The 14,708-nt window shown below is 52.1% G+C and overlaps 1 protein-coding gene across 3 annotated transcripts in view; it reads right to left on the bottom strand.

The window, feature by feature from the left end:
* The window catches only part of Mgll (monoglyceride lipase), a 200,616-nt gene that overhangs the window by 20,637 nt on the left and 165,271 nt on the right, over positions 1-14,708 (bottom strand). For all 3 annotated transcript variants that reach the window (XM_005387048.1, XM_005387050.1, XM_005387049.2), the window contains 2 exons: positions 1,206-1,342; positions 94-204 (listed from right to left, as the gene is read on the bottom strand). In XM_005387048.1, the coding sequence (XP_005387105.1) occupies positions 94-204; positions 1,206-1,342 (248 nt within the window). The remainder of the gene's footprint in view (positions 1-93; positions 205-1,205; positions 1,343-14,708) is intronic.

Raw genomic sequence — 14,708 nt, 5'->3', positions numbered from 1 at the left:
CTGGGGCTCTGGCCCTCTGGCCTCCACACCAGCTATAAATGGAAGCTGTGTCCCAGGGGCCCTCCAGGGAGGTGAGACTGAGAAGCCCTTTACCTTGAAAGTGGTTGCAGATTCCGGACTGGGGAGGACGAGAGGCGAAATGAGGGCCATGCCGGCGAAGTGGTTGGGTCTCTCTGCAGCCGCAAGGATGCTGATGGCTCCGCCCTGCAAGGCAAGCCGGGCACACGTTTCTCAGCAGCACAGCCACAAAACCTTGTGCCTCTCCCGGGCAAGAGCCCGGGGATGGCCACCTTGGAATGGACACCATCAAATGTTGGACAAACTAGAGCCGACATTTGATCATGCCTCCTTTTCCCTCTCTGGGTTTTCCAAGAGCAAACATTGCAGAACCTTATAAATAAGGATCCTGCCCGTGGGGCCCGACTTGAACAATAACACAGCCTCGTTTCATTTCAAGCCAAAAGCTGGCAGACTGGCAACACATCCATTCTGAGTCTCACATAAGATGCGGGGGGGAGGAGCGGGTGGGGGTGGGGTGGTAAAATCCAATCATAATAATAGATTGCTGTACTTTTCTTCCCCTGGTTTCATAAAGGCTCCAGAAATTTAGTTTCTAAGAAAAATACTCAGCAACTGTGGAGGGTGAGGGGAGGGTGGGCCTGGCTGCTGGGAGCTCAAAGGTGATCAAAGCCAAGGGTGCTGCTTCAGACGCTCAGCGGGCTAGGCAGGGAAGGCGGATGGAGGCACAGAGGTCGGACGTGAAGAGCGGGCAGGAGGCCTCCCCTGGTGAGTGAACCCAGGCATTCAGCTTCAAGAAGTCCCCAGCCCTCCGCCAACCAGTCAGCCTTTCTGAGGGCTGATCTGGTCCAGTGTGAGGACCCCTGATTTCATGATTAAACCTGGCCGATTCCGGGGAGATTCTGCAGATTTGTGCAGTGAAGTGGTTTTTGAGTGGCTTGTAGGAATGGCTTCCCCAGGGACCCTGTGAAATGGCACCGCGGGCACAAGGGGACAGATACAGAGGGGCAGTGCCCGGGCTCCCCTCCAGGAACGGGCCTGCATCCTGAGCTCTAAGGTCCCCAGAACTGCAAGTGCAGGGGGTACAGACTGCAAGGGGGGAGAAAGCCAGGCCACACCGCACCCCGCGACCCCAGGAGGCTGGGCCCCAGGAGTCGTCTGACTCGGGTCTCCAGCTGTCTGCTTACCATGGAGTGGCCCAGCAGGAAGACAGGCAGGCCGGGGTAGTCCTTCTGCACGGTGTCCACGTGATGCAGCACGTCCCTGACGTAGACCTGGAAGTCATACACCACCAGCCGCTCCCCGTCGCTCCGGCCATGGCCAACTGGAAAGAAACGGGGAAGGAGCCGAGTCATCAATCGACCTTCTGAGCGTGTCATCTCATTGAACCCTTGCCCACTACCACGAATGTGGCAATTCTTGCCTGCCCCTTTTACAGACTAGGAAATCGAGGCACAGAGTGGTTGAGGAACTTGCTCCAGATCACACAGCAGGGAAGCATACCAGGTGCAAATGTCACAAAGCCTGTGCTCTCAGCCACAGTACTCTGGGCACGCCGTCCAAGGAAGAAAGAAAGGCACACAGGCAGCCCAGGGACTCAGCTTCTGCGGTGGCTGAGGACGCCTATCTGGGGCTCAGCACCTTCCTGGGCTTCCCTGGCCCTTGCCCCACACAGCTGGGCCGCTATCATCCTTCACCAGGTAAAGCTGATTCTGTCACCTCCTTGTGTGGCTTCAGGGGAAGATCATGTGACAAACCCACAGTGAAACGCGACAGCCAAGTGTGCCTGCCAGGGTCTTCTCAACAGAGTGGCAATCCTAGGCCACACGCTGGCCCTCTGGATTTTTTTGTTTATTCGTCACATTTCTGTGTCGTTCACTTCCCCTTCATTTCTCTTGCAGGGTCCCTCCACGTTTTCCCTTTGGGAAGGACATCGCTGCTATGGAAACCACTGTGTGGCTGAGGTGATGGTGTGAAGGTTGCAGAAGCAGGAAGAGCTTCCAGGGGGCTGGGTGGGAGGCAGGGCCACGCCTGTCCTGTGGGGGCCTCCTGTCCCTTTTGCCAGGGGTCCTGGAGTGACAGAGGTGCTTCTCTGACAGTGGAACGGGTGAGGGAGTCTTGGGCCTGAAACCATCTGTCTTTCCCCCTCTCTCTGCTTCCCAGTCACCGTGAGATGAGCAGCTTCCTTCACAGCCCTATGATGCTTCTGCCTCACACTGGCCTGGGAGCAGCGGGGCCAGCAACCACGGACTGAAACCCCTGGAACTGTGAGCCAAGCCACACCCGTCCTCCTGGAAGTCACAGCAGGGTGTGCAGTTCCAGCAAGGAGAACCTGACTAACACACCTCCTGACTCTCTGACTCTGCTTTTCTCTGTCTCCTTGCCTTGGAAGACTTCTGCGCTTCAACCATGTTTTATTCAAAATGAATTTTAGGAGATAATTCACTCACGTGATTCAAAGATCAAAGTGTAGACACGGAGTGGGCTCCTTCCTACCTCTGTCTCCTTCTGTCCTCTCCCTCTCACCCTCTGGGTGTGCCTCTGCCTCTGGACAAGCAAACCTGGACATCAACACAGGTCTTTGCCAATGCAGGGGGCAGGCTGTGCCTACGTTATTCTATTTTCTGAAGTACCAGTTTGCCCAGAGTGGCTCCATTTTGAGCACACGTGCCAAGGTACAATGACCCCACACCTTGTCTGCACAAATAACAACCAGTGGATCGGCCCAGCACAGTCACAAGGCTTGAACTGATACATAACTTATTCACGCCAATGAAAAGCTTATTGCCAGGTGTGGTGGTGTGCACCTGTAATCTCGGCACTGGGGAGGCTGAGGCAGGAGAAACTGCTGCCAGTTTGAGGCCAGCCTAGGCTACATAGTGAGACCCTGTCTCCAAAAACAAAAACAGAAAAAGGAATTTAGGAATTTATCAAGTTGCACGAGGACCACGTGGACACACAGGCACAGCAAATCGTACCAGAGAAACCCGGCCCAGAGCTTATCCCACCCCATACCTAGACCTCTAAAGGAGGAGCTCCCCAGACCGTGGGTGGCGGCACTCGGAACCTCTGCCGGGCCGCCCGTCACGAGCCTTGCCCAGGCAATTGGCGAATGATGGACTTCTGGCTCTGTGTCCCTGGCTTCAGCTCGTCATGGCCTTCTTCCTGCCGGTGACACAGGCCTCTGGGACGCTGCCTGGCTCTGGATCTGCGCAGCACTGAGCCCGGGCTGCTCTCCTCGTCCAGCCACCACAGAACTCTTTGGCACGGCACTGCTGCCCTGCCTCTGGCCTGCTGCGGCCTCCGGAAATCCCACGGTGGCCTTGAGTCCTTTCCTAGCCCTTCTGTGATCTGCACGTCACTGAGTGATGTGTTACAGACATTAGTAATCAACATGGGGGCGGAGTGAAAGGACTCATGATCGCCACGGTCACGATCAACAAGTGAAACCAAGTTCCCAGGGAATGAAAGCCGATGAAACTGACGGAGCTTCTACAATTACTGTTTTTTGTTGGTTTTTGTCTTTTTTCAAGGCAGGGTCTCGCTATGCAGTTCAGGTCAGTCTTGAGCCTACTTTGTAGCCAAGGTTAGTCTTGAACTCGCAAAGATCCTCCTGCCTCAGCCTCCCGAGTGCTTGGGATTACAGGGGTGCTCCACCATGCCTGGCTGCGTTTACTGTTATTCAACAATTCTGACATGGGAGAAAGACAGAAACATGTCTATCTATGTTAATGGCACGGCTCACTCAACACCCTCCTCAAACACATCCCGATCCGTGTGTTGCTTCGTTCACCTGATCCTATGTTCTGAAGATTTTGCAATATGTGAAATTAAGCTCTTATCCAGCTTTTTTCTTCAACATTTTTATTGTAAAAATTTCAAATGCACAAAAGAATATTCCCTGGAACAATATTCCTGTAAACACCCACACGCCTACTATCTTTTCTCACAAGTCATGACTTTATTTTCTGTATGTATACACATTTATAAAGTTAAAGGTGACTGAATCATTTAAAAATAAGTTGTGGAGGTTTTTGTTGTTGTTGTGTTGTTTGAGAAAAGGCCTCACTGTGCAGTCCTGGCTGGCCTTGAACTATGTAGCCTAGCCTGGCCTTGAACTCATGGTGATCTTCTAGTCTCAGCCTCCCAAGTCCTAGGACTCTCACCCAACCACAAACCTTCCTAGGCTCCCAAATCATTTCCTTCTTTGCACTCCTCTGTCACTTGCAGGAGTTGAGACCCCGGATGCCATTTAACTTGTGCCAGCGTCTTAGCCAGTTCCTGCAGCTGCCCAGCCTGTGGGTCCGCAAGCCGCCCCCCACCTCCTCTTCCCTGGCCACACGTCCCCCATTGTTTCCCGGCGCTGTGCACAGATTCCAGCCCGACACCCTTGGCCCACGCACATTCCAGGCCCCGCGCACACCCACACGCTGTCCCCAGCCTCTGAGCCGATGGCCCCTTGTAGGATGCCCTGGCCCTGCTACCACATGCCAGAAAAGCTCACAAAGAAGGAGCCAAAAAAAATCCCATTTCCTTTCTGTCAGAGAACTAATTCTACTTAGTGTTCATTTTCTTCTGCACACTTTTTTTTTGTACTGGGAATTGAACTCAGGACCTTGTGCTTGCCAGGCGGGTGTTGTGTTAGTGTCCATTTTCTTACTGAAAGAAAATATCCGGTAAAATAACAGCCTCCACACAGGAGAGTTACGCAGGAAGAACGCAGTAGTAATGGCAGCTCTGATTTGTATCAAGCCGGGATTTCCACATAGTTCCCAGACTTTACTTCATGGAACCCTCACAAGCGTGTGACTTCCAGATCCCTCTCTCCTCTCTGTGAGCTGAGAAAACGGCCCCCAGCCAGTAACTTTGCAGTCGGTCTTCGGTTCCCCGTCCAGAGCCTTTACTGTCACAGCTCGGGACAGAGCACAGGCCACAAACAGGAGACCTGGAGGCTGAAGGCGCGGGGAAAAGCCCTTCCTGACAGGGTAAAACCTTGCAGTGGACACGCACAGCTGCGTCTTCCCACGTGTCTGACTGCAGGGCTTGGGCCTGGGATGAAGCTGAGCCCCGCATCTTGCAGCAAGGGTCTCACGGCGGCCAGGGGCTGAGACGGAGGCCACCAGGCAGCCATCCAGGAGCCTCTGCACACCCCGCTGGGCAAGGCTGCAGGGTAGGAGAAGGGGTACTGCCCTAGGAGGTCCGCCTGGCCTCTACTTGGAGGGATATTAGGCCTCGGAGGATTTGACACACAAGAGCATCTGTGTATTTAAAACTGGCCTCTCTTTCTTACTTTCACCATAAGAGCATCACAGGAAGTCTTGTCAAAAAGTTTTGTCCAACTTTGGCAAGACCCTGTCTCAAAATAAAAAAATAGAGAGGGCTGGGCATGTAGCTCAGGGACGTTCATCCCTGGGTGTGACACCCCGAGGTGGACCCCAGTTGTCCCGCCCACCCTGAGGACACTCTGGGGACAGCCCTGGTGCCTTGTTACGCCTTCCCGAGTCTGACCTTGGCCGTGTCTTACTTTTGTCAGCAGAGAACAGACCCGGCGCGCTGACATCAGACTGTCATGGCCCCCACCGGCTCTCCGGCTCCTGAAGGGCGATGTCTGCAGATGTGAGGGCGCCTTGCTCCCGGTTCCACACCCTCCCTGAGATGGTACCACCTGTGCTGCGCAGGAAGGGGTCCTCGGGGGCCCTCACGTCCTCCACCAGGCTTCCGCACACACACAATTTCCTGTGCCTGCGCAGGTGCCCCCAGACCCGGCAGCGGCTGATGGGGGATTCAGGGGATCAGGGATCAGCGAACTGTGACAGGCTTTGTGTCCGCTCTCAGCCGGCACACCCGCCTTAGGCATTCCCAAGGGGGTCTTTCCTCTGGGCAGGAAGGAGGCTCCCACTGAGCGGGGGCTCGGAACAGCTGGCCCCAGTTTCCCTGGGATCATCCGTCGAGGGGCCAGACTTGCCTCCCCCGAAGCCTGGGTTCTGGCCTTGCATTCCCAGCCGCCAGCAAGGCCCGAAAGGGAGGACTTGAGCAGTCAGACTGATGGGACAGACGGTCACTGTGGTGCCTCGCGATGGAGGACCACGTGATGGACCCACATGTGGGCGTGGTGGCTCCCTCAAGCCCAAAGGGATAATGAAGTCCCTTGCTGATGAGCACCAGACGAAAGAAGCCATTGCTGGTGGAGCAGGGAGGGAGACCTCGGCTCACTTCTACACGAAAGGGAAGCATATGAGTTGCTGGGGGACAGAGATACTGGTGCCGCCGTTGGGAAGGTAATTCGGCTCCTGCAAGGTTGAGTCTCCATACTCTACCACCCAGCAAGTGCACCCCAAGACGTGTGTCCAAGAGCAACTCCTGGACATGGCTCGCTGGGACACAGGAATAATTCCTAGCAGCTGCTGTGAGAACCGGACAGTAGAGACACTCTCACGGCACAAACCGTCAGTCAACAGTGAAAATGAATAAAGGAAAACCGCACACAGCCCCGTGGGCCAATCTTACAAATGAAATGTAAAGCAAAGCAAGCCAGACAGGGAAGAATGTAAGGACGGTGCTTCCATGTTAAAGGGGAAAAAAACAAGCAAACTCTGTTTTAGAGATCTATACCTATGTGATAAAGCGGGAAATAAAAAAGCAAGGGAATGAAATGCAAATTTCACGATAGTAATATTTTCTGGTCTCTTTCCTGTCTATTAAGTGGGGAGATAGTAATTCCTATCTTAAAGCTGTGGGGAGATCAAGGAACACATTCCCAGCATGTGTCTGACCCCTTCCAGCCATGTTCCCACTTTTTAACTTTTTTTTTTTTTTGTACATTTTACATATACTAAAATGTATATTCCTTCCCCACTTTGTGGTGTCATTGGAGGGAGCTCATCAGCTCACGTTATGCTGGTGTTCAGCACCTCCCGCCAGAGTCTGCTGTTTTTAGCCTATGGTGCCCTCACCTAGAAGGACTTATTCTTGCTTGTTCAGCTCTCCACAGAGAGGGAGGGCTGTGGGTCTGTGTCTTCATAATCACAGCTTCTTACAGAGGGGCAACTGAATCAACTTCCCACTCAGTTTCCATCATGAACTAAAAATTCCCATATCTACCATGGGACAGATTTTTTTTGTTTATTTCCTTCCTTCATAGAAAAAACTGTTGGACGTGTTCTCTCTCTTTCTTTCTTTTTCATTATGTTGCTCAAGTTCCCAGGTTAGGGTCAGTAAAACATAGTATGAACACAGAAGCCTGGTGACCCAAGTTTCACATCTGTGGAAACTACAATGAATGTTTTATTTTGTTTTCTTTTTTTGTGAGGCAAGGTCTCACATGTAGTTCAGGCTGGCCTTGAACTCGCTTTTGTAGCCCAGGCTGGCTTCAAACTCACGGTGACCCTCCTCCCTCAGCCTCCCAGCTGCTGGGATAACAGGCACACACCACATGCCCAGCAATAGATGCTATTTTTTTTTTTTTTTTTTGGTATCGGGAATTGAACTCAGGACCTTGCGGTTTCCAGGCAGGTGCTTGTGCCACTGAGCTATATCCCCGGCCATGAATGTTATTTTGCAACAAGGTGATTGTGAATGCTGCCAACACACAGGAACAATGGCTGAAGTGACAAAAATGCCAGGGACCCTGAAGGGATCATCACACACTGTATCTATACCCTGAGATTCCACACTATATCCCACACATAGGGACAGTCACTGTGTGTCAGTGAGGCCCTAGGCTCATCCCTAGTACTGCAAAGAACGGTGATGATGGTATGATGATGATGATGATAGTAGTAATAATAATAATAATTAGTTCCAAAGAAAGATAGTAACTGAATACTGTAAAAAATAAATAATAAAAGCAAACAAACACCAGCAAGGAAGATGGCACACAGCAAACCAAATTCCTTTGAAAAGAAACGCACATCCACTCCCCAGGATGCGCGCTCTCACCTATCATTTTTCAGCGGGGTTTAGGGTGGCCTTGGAGATGCAAGCAGCTAATCATGCAGGCCGACCTTCGGATCCCAGAACTGGCAGCCAAGGCAGGGCCCACCTTTTCTCCTCTTGGAAAGGAAAGGACCCAGCCGTCCGGGGACACAGCATGGAAGTGGCTGCTGCCGAAGCCAACCTTCCCTCCCACCAGGGGCCAACCTGGTACACGGTGCCCAGCCTGGCCCTGGCACGCGCGTTCAGGGGACGGACAGCAAACACTGCTGCAGGGTCAGCCAGGGTTTATGAAGGCAGAGAGGACAGACTCACTCTGTTAGGCCCCTGTTGTACCCCCAGCCTGTTAGATGCTCAGACCCACTATTCTGCCCGACTGACGACAGCCCAGCCTGGAAAGGCAGAGCCTCCACTGCGCTGAGCGACTGGGACAGTAAAGCCAACAGGTGGCAGCAAGTGCAGGGCAGAGGTCACTGCTGTGTGACGCGGGCAGGCGAGTTTGCTCCCTAAAGGCTCCACCTGGTCACCAGCAGTCCTGGGAAGAGGGAGTGTGTGAGCACACAGTAAGTGCTCAGTGTGTGTTCACTGCAGCCAGGAGGGTGTGGAGATAGGCCTGGGACTGCATAGCAGCCCCATCTTCTCCACACTGGAGCACTGGCTTGGATTTCGCACTCTTTCTTTCTTTTTCATTTTTTGGCTTTTAAAATAGGGTCTTGCTATGTAGTCCAGGCTGACCTTGAACTATATAGCCCAGGCGACCCTCCTGCCTCAGCCTCCCGAGGGCTGGGATGGCAGGCCTGCACCACCACACCTGGCTGCTTGGGTCATTTTCAACTCCAGGACCTTACAGATGATCTCCAGGATGCAGAGAGATCTCAGTGTGCATCATCCTATGGCCCTGGGACTCTATGTTGCTGAGCCAGAGGGACCCAGAGGTGCTGGGATTGCTAGTCGTGGGAAATAACCTTTTAGACCTTTCTTCTTGATTCCTCAAGCAAACGCAGGGGCAAGCCAGGTGCTGGTTTCCTGGGTCACGTCTCTCCCTCTTAATGGGTGGGCGAAGTCCCTAACCAAAATTCAAGGGATGGAGGCGGGTGCCTGGACTCAGCCTCCAGGAGCTCTGAGTGACGGACACGCCAAAGGTGGCCCTTGGTAGAGGTCATCTCCCGGATCAGAAGCGCCCTGCAGCGTGACCCCCGGCCCCTCCCACTCGGCCCAGGAAGAAGTCATAGCTGGGCCACTGGCCTCTCTGCCCCTCCACCGGGTCCGCCGCTCAGCTTCCTGCAGGGAGCTGACGTCCTGTGGCTGCCTGGCTGGCCCTGCGGGGCTGAGCACTTCCGAGGGCACCAAGTGGGCCCTGGGTCCCTAGATGCCCCTGACAGTGCGCCTCTGGAATGCAGTGCCATGGCTCCCCTGACCTGCATGTCTGCAGGGTAGCTGCCAGCTGCACGGGTCAGTCAGCCCTAACTTTAAATTAATTAAGATGAAAAACATGAAGGGTGGGTCCTCACATCACAGCCGAACTTGGAGTGCTCAGCAGCCCAAGGTGACAGGTTGCCCCGGGAACGTCCTCAAGGCAGTGCCGCAAGGGCTTTGTAGGTAAGGATGCCGCAGAGATGAAGAGAGCACTACCCTGTGCCTGGGCTTAAAGGCATATGTGCTACATCTTTTGTCTGACTGCAAAAGTCATGCTTGCTTCCGGGGAAAACTCGGAAAAGCACAAGGGGCAAGTGCAGAGTGGGATCGGAGCAGGTGCTCTGGGGTCATCAGACCTCTTGGGCAAGGCTGGTTCGGTGCTGGGAAGGCCTCCCACGGGGCTTTTGTTCTGCCTGACCTACCTCCTCATCTGCGAGTCGGGGACAGTGCAGTCGCCTCCTCTAGGACTGTGGGTGCTGAGATCATCCTCGCCATGTCTGCAGAACCGTGGGCCCAGGGAACCCATGGAAATAAAAGCTGAAGAAGACTGCTCCAGCCCTCACCGATCAGATGTACTGAGTCCTATGGGTCTGGTCTCCTTTCCCTGGCTGCCAGCCTGGAAAGACCTTTTAAGACATGCTGTGGGGAGGAAGACACCCCAAGCCTTACGCCGCTGAATGATGCCATCAGCCCCGGGCACTATGTGCCTACAAACCTACAAACAATACAGCTATTTCTGTGGGCTCATGGGGAGCATGTATCAAAGCTCAAACGGCTAGGGTGGTGACCTAAGTGGGGATTTGGAGAGGACAGTTGATGACGTTCAGGTACCTGCTGCTTCCCTCCCCCGGGGCCCAAACACGAAGGGAAGCCACGTAGGGGTGTGGAACAATGATGTTATGGTGGTTCTTGAAGTCTTCAAGGCCCTGGGGGACTTTCTCTTTTTCATTGTCTAAGACAAGGCCTCACTATGTAGTTAAGGCTGGCTTTCAACTTGGGGCAATTCTTCTGCCTCAGCCTCCCGCCTGATGGGATAACAGGTGTACTTCCTCCCATCCTGCACCTCTGTTAGGTGCCTGCTGTGTGCCGGCCAGTGTTGGGGGCAGCACATGTAGAGACCCATGAAACACAGGCGTGGCCCCCTAGACAGATATGTATGCAGAGTCAAAAATGTGCTTTGAGTTTGTGGGAAGATCTGGGCATCAGCACATCCCTGCCAGCACAGGTAGTGACCATTCGATGTCTTTGTTGTTATACAGTGGACAGCAGAAGCCACCTTCTTCCACTATGATTCTTGGTTTCCTGATAAAAACCCCACCATGAGCCATCTATCGGATCTGAAGTACATGCAACTCAACTGCCATTTCTTTCTCCTTCTTTGCTTGCCTCCTTTCTTTCCTCTCCGTGGTGCTGGGGTGGAACCCACAGCCCTGCCCCTGGTAGGCCAGTGCCCACCGCTCTGGTCTAGGCCCCTTTCCCTCGGACAACCCATTTCTTTACCTTTCATGAGGAGAGAGCCAATGAACAAATCCATCCGACCCAAACAATGGGTCCAAATATACTGCGGGCTCCGAGCCAGCTGCTTTGCAAGTCCAATTGTAGGCTGAGCCTCGTGGCTGCCCCGAGTTCTGTCAAATGAAGTGACCCAAACCCACCCGGAGCCGCCTACACAGCTCAGAGCAGTCGTCCACCTTCGTGGACATCTCCATGATGGTTTCATGTCTTCTGAGCTCAGGCTTTGAGCTCAGTGCCTTACTGCAGCAAGGTGCTAGCACCCCACGTCTATTTCCTTGCTCACTCAGCAGCTTGATAATGCTTTTAAACAGTGAGACAGCACAGCTTCTGGCTTTCTTTCTTCCTTCCTTCCTTCATTTCTTCCTTTCTGTGTTTCAATGGGGTGTCACTGTGTAGCTGTCCTCAAACTCACAGTGCTCTTCCTGCCTCAGCCTCCTGAATGCTGGGATTACAGGTATGCACCACCACACCCAGCCCAGCCTCTGTCTAGGAAGGCTTTGGTTTATCTTCTGTGCTCCTAGGCCACTAGCACGGCCACTAGCACTGCATACCAAGGTGTGAGGAGACAGGCCCAGTGCCACGTTCAAAGTGACAAGCCTAGGAAATGTTGCTGCCACCAGAAAAAAACGTTTGGCACCAACCAGCATGTTCCATGAATGCCAGATACAAACATCCTGCTAGGGTCCAAAGGCAGAGCATGTGGGAACCCAGGGAGACCCGAAGTCACAGGTCAAAGGAATGAGAGAGGTGGGGTGACACAGGTGACACAAAAACCGCCTGTCCCCACAGGCAGTCACTTCCTCCCCCAGCGAGGAACTTCGCCTGTTTCCCTCTCTTCCTCTTCCTAAGAAACACGCATATGGCAAAAAGTCCAAGATCACAGCTTGTTGGCCTGGAGAACAGTTTGTTTCCCTCAACAGCGCCATCTCCTCCTCCTCTGTCCGCGGCCGCCCTGGCTTCCCTCTCGACCCCTGGCATAGCCTGCTGCTGTCTCCCGGCTCCGCGGCCCGAGTCACCACGCCCGGAGGAAGATGTCTCCTCCGCAGCCTCTGCGCTCCACTCAATTTCACAAAGGAAAAAAGGCAGAAATTAATTTCTTTACTAATTGGCAGCAGCTTGAGAAAGGTACGAAGATGCCAGAATTCAGCATATGGGCTATGGAAACACATTCCGACTCAGATCTTTTTTTTTTAAGCTGTGACAGCATGCTTTATAATGTAACCAACGAAAAGGCTGTTCCGGTGCGGCGTTTGTGAAGTAAAGCATCCTCAGGATTTCATATTTAGAGGGTTTATTTGAAAACATCGTACCCTCCACTGTATAAATAAGAGGAAACAGCATGACAAAAAGTGTCATAACTGCGGTTCTTGGCATCAGGCACGATGATCTTCCTTTTGTGCGGTGCTGCGGGATGACGATTTGGGTTTCTGAGCTTGAGGGAGCCTGGGTCTGGGATGAGCGGTCACGTTCCCACTGTCATATCCGTGCCTCCTCCTGGGGATTCTCTCTGGTGAAATGCTGCAGGCTGGGCAGCACCAGGCTGACCAGAATCCTCTAGACATGCCGGCTGCTCCTCCTGTCATCTCTGCAAGGGGTGCTGGCTTCAACAGGTGTCGGATGGAGAGAGGCACTCACCACCAGAAACTTCCAGGATGTGGCAGCTCTAGGAATGTGAAGTCCCTAACAGCATAATATGATGCTCGGCAAATTTCAAAGGACGCTTCAGGCAAACCACTTGAATCCCCACAATCAGCAATCCCAACGGTTTTTAGAATTCAGAAAAAATATTCAATGTAAGAAAAAACCCTCCCACACACCTGGAAGGGATGAAAGGAGGGAAATGTACACTTAGAACCAAACAGGGGATTACGTCAAAGGGATAGGCAACAATAGGTCAAATCAGGCAAACTTCTGAAATGTCCCAGATTTTATGAAATATTTAATCTTAAATTACTTCCCTTAGTTCTTAAGATTGACTTGGTGTCCATAAATAGATTAAAGAGATTTTTCTTCCTAAGCCTGGGAATTGAACCAAGAGTCTCACTCATTCTAGGATGTGCTCTACCAGTACTTTCAGATTTTTTTGAATTTTGGGACAAGGTCTCACTAAGATGCCTAAGCTAGGCTCAGACTCAAGGTCCTCCTGCCTCAGGTTCCTGAGTACAGCTAGGCCTGTAGCGTGCACCAGTGCTCCTGACTAAGAGACCATGTTCTGACTGCTGAGCTCCCTCCAAAGTCTGTGGGTTGGCAGGGCTGCTGGCGGACATCAGAGAGAACACAGACTTCATAAGGTCAGATCTCAACTGTTGCTTTTGAGCCCCGTGACCCTGGCGTATTACTTGACCACTATGATTGCTGGTTCCCCCAGTGAAAACTGATAGCCCGGGTCACTGTTTTACCCAGCAGATAGTAGGAAGGCTCAGTGAGGAGGGCCTGCCACACAGTCCCAATCAATAAATGTGAGTTTTCCCTTTTCTACTCTTTTGTGACTTATTCTTGCAGGCAGAGAAATGAAAAGCCTGGATGAGGACCTCTTGGCATAGCAGAAGAGACTCCATTTTGTTTCCTTAGAACTCCATTTTACAAGTCACTTAAACTTAGATAAACTCACTCCTCACCCACTTCTTAGTTAGCCATAAACCCACACAAAGAGGAAAAATATGTTATCTGGAGGAACAAACAAATAAGACAAACTGTGGGGCAAGCTAGAACTGAACAACACCCTATCTAACTAACATCTGGGAAATGTAAATCTTGTGACTGGAAAGCCCTAAACCTTGTGAATCCCTGTAAATTTCCAAAATGAGGTAATGTGGTTATCATAGAAACCTGTAAAGGATAAAAAAACTCCAGAGAACAATGGCCCAGGGGTCAACATTTTCTGACTCCATGTCAGACTGTCGGCTGCCAGCTAAGTACATTTCTTTTGTTCTGATATTCCCAGCTTCTTGTGTTTCCTGCTGCTCTGCCATAACATTTTGGAGACCCTAGCGAGATTCCTTATGAGATGGGCCCTCACTTGAGGAGGCACTGTGCCTCCTAGCCTCATTGGTCGGTTTTCTGGTGGCAGGGTGCCTCTGCTGATTTCAGCTGGCCACCTGGGACAACTGTGACACAGGACACTGTGGTTACGAGATGGAACAATTGGACCCTGCATCCCAACCTAGGTAAGAATCTGAGAATTTGGTTCCATCTTTGGGCTCATCCAGGGACTTGTTTCTTTTTCCAGACTGACAATTTGACGGGCCCAGGCTCCCATATGTGGCAGCCATTTGGTCTGGGTGTGGCCGAGAATTCGGTCAGAGTTCTGCCTCTGAATTTGGTTAGAGTTTCGCCTCTGAATTTGGTCAGCATTTTACCTCCGAATTCAGTGTAGATTTGGTCAGTTCTGGTTTTTCAAAGTACTCCAAATTAATAGTTGGGAGTGGTTAGTAGTTCCTGGGACTGCTTTGTTTGTCTGTTCTATGTATGTTTAAATGCTTTCAGATTGCATCTGAATCCATCATGTGGTTCAGAGGACTGGTGGCCGCCCTACTTTTACCCTTCCTGCCTCTAGAGGTCCTACATCTGGAGACTCAGAAGGATCCGGCTCTGACCTGTCTACTTGCATCACCATGTCCACAGCCATCATCTCTAACTGTTAGCCCTGTACTCTTGTTTGTATTGCTGGATGAGCAGAGGAGGGAAGATTTGCAGAGGTAAAGTATTCACCTTCTGTCCCACATCAAGAGATCATGGGCTTGACAGGCACCACGCCGACCATTCTGAATTGCATGATTAAGAATTTTGACAAATTCAAGGTTGATTATGGGGTAAAGATGAAGCCA

This window comes from Chinchilla lanigera, unplaced genomic scaffold (assembly GCF_000276665.1).
Source record: "Chinchilla lanigera isolate Chin_1 unplaced genomic scaffold, ChiLan1.0 scaffold00028, whole genome shotgun sequence".
In the NCBI taxonomy this organism is placed as follows: domain Eukaryota; kingdom Metazoa; phylum Chordata; class Mammalia; order Rodentia; family Chinchillidae; genus Chinchilla; species Chinchilla lanigera.
The sequence above is the reverse complement of the archived record's forward strand: the minus strand, read 5'-3'. Positions and strand labels throughout refer to the sequence as shown.